The following is a 15,527-nucleotide window of genomic DNA, read 5'->3' as shown; positions in this document are numbered from 1 at the left end:
GTTGTCATGCGTATGAATATGATACAGCACCATGTTGTTAAAACAGTTTCACTTTAGGATGACGTCAGTTTAGATAGTAACACAAATAGCTGCTATTTTCATGACTACCATAGGGTTTGTGAATTGCTATATTCAAAATGACAGTACTCACATCAGCCAGTATAGTTTGCAAAACACTTTATTTATAAGTTCTGATAATAAAAACAGAGATGAATATGCACATGAAATGCTATTTACAGCTTTGCAAAAATGTGCACATCAGAATTCAGTCCGACCCGAATCAAAGCATCACAGAGAAGCTCTCTTACTAAATCTTGGAAGACTGGTTTAGAGAATCACATGTTGAGCAAATAATGTTTAGCATCAAACTAACAAAACTACATAAAAGTCAAATCTATTTCTAGTGTAAATATCAGCATATTTAAAGTCTAAAACACAACACTGAACTCGTTTAAATGTGCATTTTAGTCGGATTTATTAAGGATGGTGATTTAATTGGAATGCGTCTCAACAGCTTGTTCAACCTTCTATAACTTCTACAGTGCGATCTTCAGAAAACAATAAATGCAAAACAAGTACTAAACCAAAGCACACGTCTCTAAATAAATAAAATGAGTTTTATGATGCTATTAGAATAACTGACATACACAAGATCAACTACTTAATAATAAATAACAAATCAAAAACATACAAATCTCTTCATAACAAAAGATTAGCTTATTCAGAAACCCAAAGTGTCATGATTATTACACGACCTGCGACAATCAGACAAGTGCTATTCTGTGGACCGAATCTCTTTCACATCGAGTGTTAGACGTGTGATGATGATGATGGAGGCTGAGCAGGGGGCGGGCCGGCAGGTTGAGCGTGTCCCGGGCTGACCTCCACGACTCCGGCTTCAAACTGTGTGGGACACTCAAAGTGCACACAGTGAAAAACCTGCAGGGGTCAAAGCTCACCATCAGAAATGACCTGAACTCTGTTATTGTTATGTCAAGGATGTTATAATGCACACAGTTGTAATGAATTATAACCTTGAGAACGTCTTAATGCAATACCGAATCTCACTCACCTCATTTGCAGTGTTGTGCGTTCCAACAATCCGAATGAACGATGCGGGTTGTTTGTCAAAGGTCAGCGTCTGCCAGGATCTGACGATGGAGAATAACACAGCTGATGTAAACACGACATACACATTCATGTGAACAGACACAATGCACTCAGAGATGCTCACCGACAGGCTACTTGCGTTCGGTCCACGACTTTCGTCCAGTGCTGCTGATTGGTGGAGACCTCGATGTAGTAACTGTACGAGCGTTCTTCGCAGTCCCAGAGCAACAGCCTGAAATGTAAAACACATCCTCCAATCGATGCTTCTTCTTCAAACCTGCAGCTTGAAATACTTCGTTTCTGTGCCTTAGGATGGCATAAACTTTTTCACCAAGCCCCGCCCATTCGTTTGCATATTAGAAATGTATGATAACGCTTAAAAAAACTTTTCAGAAAGGATCAGCCTCATCTTAGGGGAATTCATAAATATTCGAAATAAGGAACTTGAAATAATGTGAATGCATAAGGTATTAATAAAGCAATAATGAAGCTCCGCCCCTAAACCTACAGTCACTAATATGTACGAAATTAAATACACGTAAGATTGTTACAAATCGTCGTGAAAAGACGGTGCAGACGCAGGCGCACCGTAAAGAGCTTATGATGTAAGGCTGAGCCAGTTGAATAACGATGGCCCCGGAGCCCAGCTGGTGACACGTATAACCTGAATCCCAGTCGTAGTTGCGCGTGTCTCCGTTCAGCAGGGCGTTTCTGCTGCGACTCACGCCCTCGATCACGCTGGCACACGTTGAGATGCTGGCCACGTTTTCACTGGGCACTAAAAAAACACAGGTAGGATACGAGAGGCCAATGAACATCAGAACGAAACATCCATAATCTACAGATCTAAAGCTTTCTTACCCACAAGCCCCTTTTCCAGCGTGAAGGAACGGTTAGTGAACATGCATTCAAAAGCCACCAGATGGAAGACTTTATTAACTGTGTTGTGTGTTCCCACAATTCGCACGTACCTGAGACACAATATCACATTGTTTCGTTGGTTTCAGACAAACAGTGCATTTCTTTGAGAATGATTCTTAGATTCGCTAAGGGTGATAACACATAATGGCCCACAATACGTTTACCAAAATGACAAGTTTCATTCTGACTGTTCTGCAATGTAGTCCAAGCGTAGCCTGAATAAACGGCAGTGTGATCCAGACTTTACGCCGAGCATCTGGCTGTGGCAACACTGTACCTGCACACGCGTGCAGAGAAGTACAGATTCTGCCAGGACCTGCACAGGGACTTTGAGTGATCCACAACTCGAACCCAATCCAGCTCATCCACAGACACCTCGAGGTAATATGAATACGACCTACAGGGGGAGACAGAGCGACACCCAGATGGCACACGTACGTCTGTAAGATGTCTGCTAAAGATCTGGAAAACATCCGTTGTGTAAACACATCTGACAAACATCTTAGAAAGGGCAGTTTTTCATACATTCTAAATCAAAACATCTTACAGACGTCTTCTAGAGGTCTATATGACATCTGACACGTTGCAGATAACAAAACAATAAAAACGTCTTGCAGATGTATGTGTGCTATCAGGTTTGGCAGATAGAGCATACGGTGTATAAAATAGGGATCATGACATGAGGTTTTTATTTTCTTAACATCTCGTCATGTTAGTATATCTAACTTTTTCTACAGTTTGCTCACTATTGCTTTACAGACAACTATGCCTAATGTAATTGAAAGTAATTTAAGATGGATTATTGTGTGTGTGTGTTTGGGGGGGGGGTGTACCGACTGTCTCGGTCCCACAGGAGAATGCGGATGTGGTTGATGATAAAAGCCTGGCCAAGTTTGACCTGAATCCCCGCACGCCCGTCGTCCTCTATGGGGTGTCTTGAGAATCCGTGGTCCAAATCGTAGTTCTGAGTGTCTCCATCCAGCAACGCAGACTTCAGCTCTCCTTTCACCACCTGAGCACCGTACTTCATGGTGGCTATGTTCTCCTCGGGAACTAAACACACCAAACACAGAAACTTTAATATCTGTGTCGTGGCAGTACCACGACAGTATCAATGTACAGTGTCGTCTCTCTCTACTTATAACCAAGCAGTTATAGCTGATGAGGAATCAAGACTCACTGAGCATGCCGCGATAGTTCAGGTCCATATCACGGCTCTCAGAGCGCGTCTTGATGGCATCCAGGAGATCGTCCGGACTGACCAGACCCGAGGGACGTACCACGTTCAGCATCTCCGTCAGAGTCATGAGGGGCAGACGCACTGCTGACATCACGTCCTGCATGGCCGTCCCCTCAGAATTCTGCCGACACCAGCGAGCCAAAGCCTGGAAGATTTCCCGCTCGCTGGCCGCAAACGAGTCTCGCCGAACGACCGTCAAGAGAGCCCCCTGCGTGCCGCACGAATATTACATTCATAGAGGATGATCGGAGACGACATCAACGAGAGAAAATGACAACTAGATAGTACATTTTCTAAAGAAACTGTGAGTGATGCTTTCGTGGCAAACCGCGGAACTCGGCACTAGGGTGATGACACTTTAAGTACTAATGAATCTAACCAACCCCCATGACGCTAAGATGTTCTGATACAGAGATATAGGTCTTGCTAAACGGTTGCTAGGCTAATGTGTTTGGTTGCTATGGGTGTGGCTTGGCATCTGCCAACTGATGATGCTTCAAGCCACAAGTGAAACAAACCAACTCCCATGTCTCTACGATGTTCCTATGCATATATATAGGTTTTGCTAAACGGTTGCTAGGCTAACCTGTTTGGTTGCTATGGGCGTGGCTTAGCATGTGCTAATTGATGATGCTCTAAGCTATGAGTGAAACGAACCAACCCCCGTGTCTCTACGATGTTCTGATGCAGAGACATAGGTGTTGCTAAATGGTTGCTAGGCTAACCTGTTTGGTTGCTATGGGCGTGGCTTAGCATCTGTCAATTGATGATGCTCTAAGCTATGAGTGTAAAGAACCAACCCCGTCTCTCTACGATGTTCTGATGCAGAGATACAGGTATTGCTCAACGGTTGCTAGGCTGACATGTTTTGTTGCTATGGGCGTGGCTTCGAAGCTTCATGATGATCCTGGGACACTGATTGGTTGCCTGAGTAAAACGAGCCCACCCCCTTGTCTCTATGACAATGTGTTGCAAAGATATCCACATGGACTTTTTATAATGGGAGTCTATGGGATCGGTTGCTAGGTTTCTGTAAATGGTTGCTATGGGCGTGGCTTAATAACTTCATAATGATCATGTCACACTGATTGGTAGCCTGAGTAAAATGAGCCCACCCCCTTGTCTCTAAGTGGTTGTACTGCTAAGATATTCAACACGGGACTTTTACGCCTTATATGGGCATGCTTCCTGTGATTGGGAAATTTTGGGAGGCTCTTAAATCCCAGGGGTACAACTTACACCCCATTGTGAGTGATGTTCTTACAGAGCCTGATAGCTTCTTCAAATCGTGTATTATTTTCATGTTTCTATGATATCCTCACTCGGAGCTACGACCCGTCAAAGTTGGGCGCAATGTTAAGTCAATGGGATTTTTCGGGTTTTTATTCGCCCCCCTATCGCACCCCTTCCACCCGATCGCTTCCAAAAGTCATCACACACCATTCCTCAATGGGCCGCTCGATTTGATGTAGTCATTCATGGGTCCAAAAAATAACGCGTGAATATATAGGTATCTAGGTTTTGAATGGGAGTCTATGGGCGCCATTATAAGTATAGGGAAATTTTGGGAGGCTCTTAAACCCCAGGGGTGCAACTTACACCCCATTGTGAGTGATGTTCTTATAGAGCCTGATAACCCCTTCAAATCGTGTATTATTTTCATGTTTCTACGATATCCTCGCTCGGAGCTACGATCCCTCAAAGTTGGGCGCAATGTTAAGTCAATGGGATTTTTTGGGCGGTTTTTTTCGCCCCCCCCACCCGATCGCTTATAAAAGTCATAGCACACCATTCCCGAATAGGCCCGTCGATGTGATGTATTCATTCATGGGTCTACGTCAAAAGCTGCGGGACAAGTAGCGTGCCAAACTTTTGGCGGAACAACAATAATCATAAGAAGTATGTATGTTTGAATAACAATAGTTATGCTTTTACAAAGCATCACTAATGACACGTCTCATTATTCATGTGAAATCTATTTATTTATTTTCTAAATTTACTGGAAAAATGAACAAGAGACAGAAGATATTAGATCGAATCTCTTTGACAGTTACCTTAGACAGCGTTAAGAAGCCATCGGAGGTCAGGACGTCCGGAGCGTGTCGATCCATGTACGAGCAGCAGGCGGCGACCAGAGAGTTTAGCGAGTACAGACTGGCCACGTCGAACACCAAACAAACGTTGTGCGTGTTCAGAATGGTTCGCAGGAAGTCTGACGTGGAGTCCTCCAGCAGCTGCAGGCCGTAACGGTTGGCGAGACCCAGGAAGTCCAGCAGAACCTCCTCCCGCGCCGAGCTGAGACTGGCTCTTCCCGTGTACAGATACTGGAGCAACATCCCAAACGCTTCTGCTCGAGTGTCCTCCAAACACACCTCGGCCTGAGACTGTGACTCCTTCATTCCTCCATACAGAAGAGCCCTGAGGACGAAGAGATTCAATTCATTAACACCAGCAAAGCCCGAACATACTCTTGTGTTTAATGCATTGATTTGATTTGACATTCAAAGAGGCCATATCATTACACATCTTTAATCGAAGAATCAGCCGCTTATAGCTTAAAAGTATTCATTTGAATCAATAAGTGAGGCTTTCTGGATCCACATCACAATTTAATACATTCATAAAGTCCACTTGTGTTTTACATAGTCATACTGGTTTTGTAAACTACGGACTAGTACTTTGTCAAACTGATATTACAGAAAGAAAGCATTAACATGACGGTAATCAGTTTATCATTTATGTTTATTTCAGAATACAATGGCTGATGCTGAAGTACTCTGCAGTTTTATTCGAGATGATAACCCGTGATGGATGCATTAAAGTGAAAACGACCTAGTAATAAAAATGACAACCATCTTTAACTACAAAGCAAATCATACAGTCATTTAATTTTCCATATTGTGTCGGATGATGTACATCTGCATGGAAAGCATCCCGAATAAGGTTTAGGGTAACATTCTGGGAACCAAAATCTAACGTTTCCTGAGAAATTGTTAGCTGGTTATTGCAAAATGAACAAACCACCTGTTAGAAGTATTTGATCTAGTTTTGATATGGAACCAGCTAGCAAGTTGTTCTTATTTCAATCATTTATGACAAAATATTAAATCAGAGACTTGCCAGCCAGGCTTCATCTCGTCAAATGATAAGTGCTCTATATATTAGGGGGAGGGGCTTTAACTCATTACACATCATTATAATAGAGTTGATGGGGTGTCGTGTCAGGGTGAGAGCAAGCGTGAAAACTATTTTCCCAAAACTGTTTGGGAAAATAAGGAAATATGCCACATACAGTTTTTGTGATGCATAAAACCTACCGTGTGTTTGTTCTAACGTTACCTGAAATAATGGCATCGTGCGGCGAGAATGACCCTGTGCGCCGGAAAGCGCTTCTGCTCCACGATGAACGTGACATCGCTGTACTCGTGGCCGGACACCAGAGAGCCCAGCTGCTCGGACAGCAGGTGCACATGATCGATCTCCGACACCGAGCTCAAGGGCCGCAGAGGGTGACTGTTGCTGCTCATCACCGCACATCTGCGGGAATAACATCAGACCATCTTCAGACACATACAGAGACTTCCGTCCGAAATTCCGCGACCCGGATGTTGATGTGTGTCTTGTTGACGTCAGCGGAAAAGTCCCTGTAAGGAAAGTCTCCACACTCGGTGGTCATATTTGCGATGTCTCCTGTTATATCTTTAAATTCTATTTTATTTAATTTTATGTTATAAAATAAAACTCTTTTTACTAACTATTTACGTAAATCTAATTTAGTTAAAGAGTATGAACAAGGAGGTTTGAAAGAAATTGATTTCGAGTCTCTTGAGTGTTTATCAAAGCCCCATTCAATATGGTAACTGTTATTCCATCGTATGTTCAATTATATTGGTGGTCTAAAAAAATCTAATTTTCATGAACAAGTATTGATTTTAACAAAAAAAATCTACCCATACATGTTCTCCTCATAACTCCACTCTTTGGAATAAAAGGGCAGTAGTTATTAATAGGAAGTCTCTTTACAAAGTTGATTGGTACACTAAAGGCATTCGGGATTTATTAGAGGCCAATGGAAATGTTTTATCTTACAATGATTTTATTAACCAATATAAAGTTAAAATGACAGTAATGAAAGAAATATGTAAAGCTGTCCCCTGTAGTTAAGGATCATTGAGAATATGCAATGTGTAGACCTTAATACCAAATGTAATAATAAACGTAGCCTTTTATTATTATTGGCGATTATCATTGTTATTTTTGGGGAGGTGTGGAAGCTCAGTTATGAATAAAGCTTTGGTTTTCTATTTATCATACCCTGTGGCTACAAAGGTAAGGTTAATGAGACTCACTATAAAATTGTGTTTAAGATTTACCCTGCAGGTGAATTTTTACAAACAAAGTTTCATTTTGAGATGGGTCCTTGTGGTTTTTATTATTCTTTTCCAGAAACTCTTGATCACCTTTTCTTTCAATGTGATGTCACAGTAAATTCCTCATCTTGTTTTGCAGGATATTATGTTTTTCAAGGGTGATTTGAATTCCTTACATTCAAATGTAAACCATTTTTTAATTTATTTTTATCTGGTTTTGGGAATTTTTTAAGAGTTTCAATTATTCTAAGAAACCAAACACAAGATCTCTAAGTTTATGTGCCTCTCTGTCTATTTTTTATGATTTTAGTGTACTCTTTTGACACCAATTATTACTTCATTATCAAATAACGCCCCTGACTTTGACTCAGATCTGCTCAGTTGTGCAGATAAATATACATTTAGGTTATTTCAATGTGTTTGTTCAAAATGGTGACAATTGGTTTAATAAAAAAACCTCCATAAATGTCAGATTCTAAACAAGTACAAAATATCGTAGCTAAAGCTTACAAGTCAACATTTATTTCAATCACAAACGTTCAGAGTTGTTTATACCCTGATGATGTCCACAATGCATAGAGATATTTTTGTTATTTTCATTTTTCTTGTATGCGTAACCAATGGCAGGTGATATCACATACAACAGAGGCTGACCAATCAGAACGAATATTAAATTTACGCAACGTCATTTGCTTCAGTCAACCGCCTCCAGTCAAGTCCAAAAAGCCCAAAGGGGGGGGGGATTCATCTGCCTCCTTCCGCATAAATAACCAATAATAATCGAAAGTATAGATCTGTTTTTCTAAAAAAAAAAAGCTTTTATGATCACACCAAAGCAACCATGCTATTGACTTTAGCCCACACGACTGTAAGCGCGAGTATAACGTTAGTTTATTACAAAAGAAGAAAAACATACTTCAGAAGCACAACAACTGAAGAGAACATCTCCCGTTTGGCCAAAATATCAACTGTGAATCCAAATGACAGATTTTTGTGACAGTAAAGGAATGAAAGAGTTCATCTACAAATAGGTGAGTAACGTTAGAGATGTTAGATCGAATTGGGCCCTCCATTCATACTTTATAAATTGTTGAAGTATTATATTGTTCAGTCTTTAGATGACACCGTGTACTTCTAAATATTCCCCACTTTGAGAAGCATTCGTGTCGGAAATATACGACGTATTCACGTCTTTACCCACGTATATGAGCATATTTGACAAAAAAAGTTAAATAGTGATCAAATATTACGTAGTTTTAATGTGATTTAATGAAATATCTAACGTTATCGAACTGTTTATTGTATTTCTTCTGTAACGTTACTAACGTTAGAATGGATGTTCATTTTTCTTCATAGACACTATAATGTCAATCATTCATAACAACATATAATGATCTTCACAACCATTTTTGGTTATTTTATTCTTGAATTTAATGTACAAACCCGATTCCAAAAAGTTGGGACACTGTACAAATTGTGATTAAAAAAGGAATGCAATAATTTACGAATCTCATAAACTTATATTTTATTCACAATAGAATATAGATAACATATCAAATGTTGAAAGTGAGACATTTTGAAATGTCATGCCAAATATTGGCTCATTTTGGATTTCATGAGAGCTACACATTCCAAAAAAGTTGGGACAGGTAGCAATAAGAGGCCGGAAAAGTTAAATGTACATATAAGGAACAGCTGGAGGACCAATTTGCAACTTATTAGGTCAATTGGCAACATGATTGGGTATAAAAAGAGCCTCTCAGAGTGGCAGTGTCTCTCAGAAGTCAAGATGGGCAGAGGATCACCAATTCCCCCAATGCTGCGGCGAAAAATAGTGGAGCAATATCAGAAAGGAGTTTCTCAGAGAAAAATTGCAAAGAGTTTGAAGTTATCATCATCTACAGTGCATAATATCATCCAAAGATTCAGAGAATCTGGAACAATCTCTGTGCGTAAGGGTCAAGGCCGGTAAACCATACTGGATGCCCGTGATCTTCGGGCCCTTAGACGGCACTGCATCACATACAGGAATGCTACTGTAATTGAAATCACAACATGGGTTCAGGAATACTTCCAGAAAACATTGTCGGTGAACACAATCCACCGTGCCATTCGCCGTTGCCGGCTAAAACTCTATAGGTCAAAAAAGAAGCCATATCTAAACATGATCCAGAAGCACAGGCGTTTTCTCTGGGCCAAGGCTCATTTAAAATGGACTGTGGCAAAGTGGAAAACTGTTCTGTGGTCAGACGAATCAAAATTTGAAGTTCTTTTTGGAAAACTGGGACGCCATGTCATCCGGACTAAAGAGGACAAGGACAACCCAAGTTGTTATCAGCGCTCAGTTCAGAAGCCTGCATCTCTGATGGTATGGGGTTGCATGAGTGCGTGTGGCATGGGCAGCTTACACATCTGGAAAGGCACCATCAATGCTGAAAGGTATATCCAAGTTCTAGAACAACATATGCTCCCATCCAGACGTCGTCTCTTTCAGGGAAGACCTTGCATTTTCCAACATGACAATGCCAGACCACATACTGCATCAATTACAACATCATGGCTGCGTAGAAGAAGGATCCGGGTACTGAAATGGCCAGCCTGCAGTCCAGATCTTTCACCCATAGAAAACATTTGGCGCATCATAAAGAGGAAGATGCTACAAAGAAGACCTAAGACAGTCGAGCAACTAGAAGCCTGTATTAGACAAGAATGGGACAACATTCCTATTCCTAAACTTGAGCAACTTGTCTCCTCAGTCCCCAGACGTTTGCAGACTGTTATAAAAAGAAGAGGGGATGCCACACAGTGGTAAACATGGCCTTGTCCCAACTTTTTTGAGATGTGTTGATGCCATGAAATTTAAAATCAACTTATTTTTCCCTTAAAATGATACATTCTCTCAGATGAAATATTAAATGTGTCATCTATGTTGTATTCTGAATAAAATATTGAAATTTGAAACTTCCACATCATTGCATTCTGTTTTTATTCACAATTTGTACAGTGTCCCAACTTTTTTGGAATCGGGTTTGTAAGTTGATCAATGTGAAATGTCTGAATCGTCTAATTAACACGTTTTGAAGGTTGGAAAATAAATTTATTCAGATAGGCTATTCATTTGATAAAGACGTGGAAAATTAGCTTCGTGCAAATGAATTTAGTTAACATAACAATTATTATTCATGTCAGTATTATTGATATTTAATATGAATGCTTTTTATATTTGATTGAACAAGAAGATTGTAAGGAACTGGTGGGCAACAAACCAGCTTTGCAAAGTTCAATTTGTGTTCGTTAGACAGTTGCTTTCTCATCCCACATCAGCATCCAGAAGACAAACGCATTAGACTATAAGACTGATATTTCTTTCACAAAGCTTTATTTATAGAAATGCGTTTTACATTTCCATTGAGCAGATGATGCCGAGTTTGAATCAAAACTCGTTGCGTCATAAAGGTTTAACGTTAGAACGCTGAAGCGCGTTTGTTTGTGCAGGCAACGCTTTTCATTTTACTGAGAGATTTCACGCGACTCTTTGCGACTCTTGTCAGCTATCGAGTGTGTTTTTGTGAACGCTTTTGGTATTTTCAGAAAGTTCTTGTGCAGAGACAATTATTTTTACGAGTAAAAGTATGTTGTCGACTGCACAAATGAAGTCTGATCGATCTGAAAAGCGCGGTAAGTGAACTGAGCAATCGCTGTACATTTGTTATTGTTTTTGGATTTATCTATTATTTTATGTTTTTACGGATACATTAATTGTATGTTAGAGCAAAATGTTCATGATGTGTGAGGGAGACAATTATCAGTTATAAGATTTTTCACATTTAGAGCTAAATCTTACCAAAAATTCGAGTCAGTGGTCTTGTTTTTGAAGTATGAAGCAGATGGCAACATTATCCCATACTACAGTAAAATACTCAGTACTTCATTTTTCAAGTGAAGCATTAAGTCTTGAATGACATGATGATGATGTCCTGTATTTGCCCCGAACATCTTTAGTACTGTAAGACTCAAACACTGTCAAATCAAGTTCAGTGATGGTAAAATAATAACAACACATATGCTGTTATTTCAGCCTCACGCCGCCTAATATGTAAGTAGATATTAGTGACCATAAGTGATTTCCAGATTTGCTTATATTTGCTTTTAATGAAATATTTGTCTAAAAAGCAAATTATAGCATGAACAGGAAACATGTTTTTTACATACTGTACAAGAAATGTCTAGAAAAACATCATCCCATACAAGAACACTTGATGCATTATTTGTTGCACAGATCCTCAATGACATATGAGAAATTTCCCATACGTGTCCTTTTACATCTGTACTTATTCAGGTACTACAGGTACCTTGCAGAACAGACGTGTTGCCCGAAAAAGAAAGACCGCCCAACAAGACGGTGAACGTCTGTGCAAGAGGCCGACATTGCCCAGACGTCATGGCGATGATAAGCCCTCAACCCAGCCTAAAGAACAACAACATGCCCAAGAGAAGAAAAGTGTCTCCAAGAAAAGAAAATTGGAAGAACAAGACAGCGAGCATCCGAATAATAAGCTGAGAAAGGAAGTTCAGCCCTCTCCCTCCATCACAGCAGACTTCCAGGCCATCGAAGGTGAGACTGTGCTTACAGTAAATTAAATGATTTGTGAGTCTCTTTAACGATTTGCCTTCAAAATGTTCATCCTTTTAAAAGGCAAGATATTTTGACACTCATAAGATTTTTGACCCACATAAAACATGGCACATTAGACAACCTCCTGCTCAACAAGTGATTCATTTGCTGTTTTGGGATGTTTTTATGTGTGTGAGTGAAAATGACTCATTAGTTAGTATTTTATCATTGCTTAAATTTCACTCTGACATGTTTTCTCCTGACAGGCCTGCCATATTTAAAAGGTCCTAAGCTGGGGCAGGGTGGATTTGGCTGCGTGTATGCTGGGACCCGCATATCCGATGGTTTGCCAGTAAGTCGTTCTTGCCCCCCTTTTGTTAAACAGCTGTTTTACAAGATTTTTAAAATTTATTTATATCAGCAACACCGAAAAGCCACAGTACAGTTTTCACGCTCATAGCTCTTTAACACAGAAACAATCTGTATGTTCATTGTCATGTTTTTTGGTCCGCAGGTTGCCATCAAGTTCGTCCCTAAAGAGCGGGCAGAGAAAGTGGGGAGCTCTGTAAGTTCCACTTTCAATCTATTTATTTCACATTTACAGCGATATTCAGACACTTGCACTATGTATGCTATTGTATTCATGTCTCTGCATTAAACAACACAATATCAAACTCAAGAGCACATAAAACACTTCTCGAACAAAACCAAAAAGACGTTTGTTCAATTTGAAATGATGAACAATACAGCGTTGTGTTGTTTAAAGGTCCAGTGTGTAATTTTTGGAGGACCTATTGACAGAAATGCAATATAATATACATAACTATGTCTTCAGAGGTGTATAAAGAGCTTACACAATGAAGCCTTATGTTTTTATTACCTTAGAATGATCTATTTCTATCTACATACACCGCGGGTCACCTTGCATATAATTCGCCATGTTCTGTCAGCCGTCGTAGTGTTGTAGGGGTGGAGTGAGCGGTTGGTTGCAGTTCACAACCTTGCCTCAAGATTTCACTGACTGGACCTTTAAAATGTAGGAAAAAGTCTCTGGATGATTTTTGGGTGTCAAACATGTGAAATTTTTTGGAACATCTTCCTTTGTTGCAGGTTTTAGTGCCATTGGAGGTGGAATTAATGATGCTTGTCGGTTTACGTCCGGCCTGTCCCAACATCGTGCGTCTTGTGGAGTGGTTCGAGCAGCCGAATCATTACGTGATGATCCTTGAACACCCTGATCTGTGCGAGGATCTCAAGTTGTTCTGTAGACGCATCGGTACTATGGGCGAAAAGACATCCAAGGGGGTGATGCTACAACTGATCAAAGCTCTCAAACACTGCGAGATGAGAAGAGTCTTCCACCGGGACGTCAAGCCCGAAAACATCCTCATCTGCAAGGGCACGAAAAAAGTCAAGTTGCTGGATTTCGGGTGTGGTGATTTTCTGAAGATCACGGCCTACGAGAGGTTTGCAGGTTGGCGAAGTCTTTGAAGAAAAGACCTTCATCTCAGTGATTTTAGGTTCCTATAGGTTATCTGGGACATTTTTCCTTAATTTTCCATCCGTGTCTTTCTCTCAGGCACTTTTCTCTATGCTCCGCCTGAGTGGTTTCTCAGCCGGCGGTACTATGCCAGACCTGCGACTGTGTGGTCAGTTGGAGTCACGTTGTATCCTGTGCGGCACACTCCCGTTCTATTACAAAGGGGAAATCATCGAAAACCAGCCGTACATACCGCAGTACCTCTCTAAAGGTAAGACAGAGAAAACTGTCAACGAGACCGATATCATGCCTACTTAAGGATGTGATTTGCTCTTTTGTGTTATTGAAGACAAGGACTATCTTTTGTGTAACAGAATTTCAAAACTTGATTCGATGGTCTCTTCATGGAAATCCAGATGGCCGGCCCAGTTTGGAGGATATTGAGCGTCATCCCTGGTTTCAGTAAACAGGTGACCAATAACATTGCACATGATTCACTTTGGACAGTTAACATTGATTTGTTTAAACCAAAGTACTCATTTATCATTAATGTTATTCTTGCTCTGAAAGTCTTGTTTTTGTACAGTATTGTTGAAACAAATCTTTTGAATTGTTTTATAGGGCCATCTGGATGGACGAGAGATCACAAGTCATCCTGTCAGAAACTCTGTTTCTCGACCCCCTGCAATTACGTCACGGACCACTAGGGCGTAATTGCAAGGGGTCCGTAGAAAACGTTTTGAGTTATTATCATACATTCGGGTTTGAAATTAACACCCGTCAGACACGGATAAAATCAACCGTGGCGGGTAGCGCTGTCAAATCACTAGACAAGTTGGCTGGTTACTTGTGGGTTCATAAATTATGTTCACACACGTTNTCTGAAAGTCTTGTTTTTGTACAGTATTGTTGAAACAAATCTTTTGAATTGTTTTATAGGGCCATCTGGATGGACGAGAGATCACAAGTCATCCTGTCAGAAACTCTGTTTCTCGACCCCCTGCAATTACGTCACGGACCACTAGGGCGTAATTGCAAGGGGTCCGTAGAAAACGTTTTGAGTTATTATCATACATTCGGGTTTGAAATTAACACCCGTCAGACACGGATAAAATCAACCGTGGCGGGTAGCGCTGTCAAATCACTAGACAAGTTGGCTGGTTACTTGTGGGTTCATAAATTATGTTCACACACGTTGCAAGTTAAATTTAGCAAAACTGCACAGCATCTGTGCATTTCTGATATACTTAGTGCTGGGGGGGATGGGGGCTTGAGAAATCGTAGAAAACATGACAATAGAGCTTGTTAATCGACGTTACGCCACGTTGAATGTTGCGCCTTCTTGGGAGGATGGTTGCTAGTGCGTTCAATGCAGTGCTTTGTTTTTCTTGTTTGATTAGTATGGTAGGTCGGTCTTGCTGTGTTAAAAACTGCAATAGTATTACGCAGAGTTGTTCAGGAAAAGCCTTGATCTGATGTCGAAAGTGGTATCAAAACAATAATAGCCGTGGAGTATTATCCTCCCAAGATGGTGGCGCCACTGCAACATAGGGTCAGCTTCACATTCTCTACAGTATAATGAAAATTATACACTATAGTATGTTATTGAAATTTGGTCATAAGCGGTACATTAGCATTACTAACTGTTACAGTTACATTGCTCGATATTATATGACCGGAAATTAGTCTGAGGACTCTGGCGTCGCAAAAGCTCACCGGTGCCATCTTGTGCAATCAAATGACGGAGATTGTAACTTTAGGCTTGTTCGACATGGCCAAATTCTTCGCAGA

The 15,527-nt window shown here is 40.6% G+C and overlaps 1 protein-coding gene and 1 pseudogene across 1 annotated transcript; one reads left to right on the top strand and one right to left on the bottom strand.

Annotated features, from left to right (window-relative positions):
• Positions 1–37: 37 nt before the first annotated feature.
• LOC130565951 (BTB/POZ domain-containing protein 9-like) lies at positions 38–6,892 on the bottom strand. The gene is made up of 10 exons (XM_057353121.1): positions 6,611–6,892; positions 5,326–5,689; positions 3,212–3,479; positions 2,865–3,084; positions 2,309–2,428; positions 1,972–2,081; positions 1,699–1,888; positions 1,235–1,342; positions 1,073–1,151; positions 38–939 (listed from the first exon to the last, which is right to left on the bottom strand). Exons 1-10 carry the CDS (start codon positions 6,796–6,798, stop codon positions 811–813), a joined length of 1,776 nt encoding a protein of 591 aa, XP_057209104.1. The 5' UTR covers positions 6,799–6,892; the 3' UTR covers positions 38–810.
• Positions 6,893–11,291: 4,399 nt separating this feature from the next.
• On the top strand, positions 11,292–14,202 carry LOC130565476 (serine/threonine-protein kinase pim-1-like; annotated as a pseudogene).
• The last annotated feature ends 1,325 nt before the right edge of the window (positions 14,203–15,527 follow it).

Source organism: Triplophysa rosa, linkage group LG15, assembly GCF_024868665.1.
Source record: "Triplophysa rosa linkage group LG15, Trosa_1v2, whole genome shotgun sequence".
NCBI classification, from domain to species: Eukaryota; Metazoa; Chordata; class Actinopteri; order Cypriniformes; family Nemacheilidae; genus Triplophysa; species Triplophysa rosa.
This window is presented reverse-complemented; position numbering and strand designations above follow the sequence as displayed.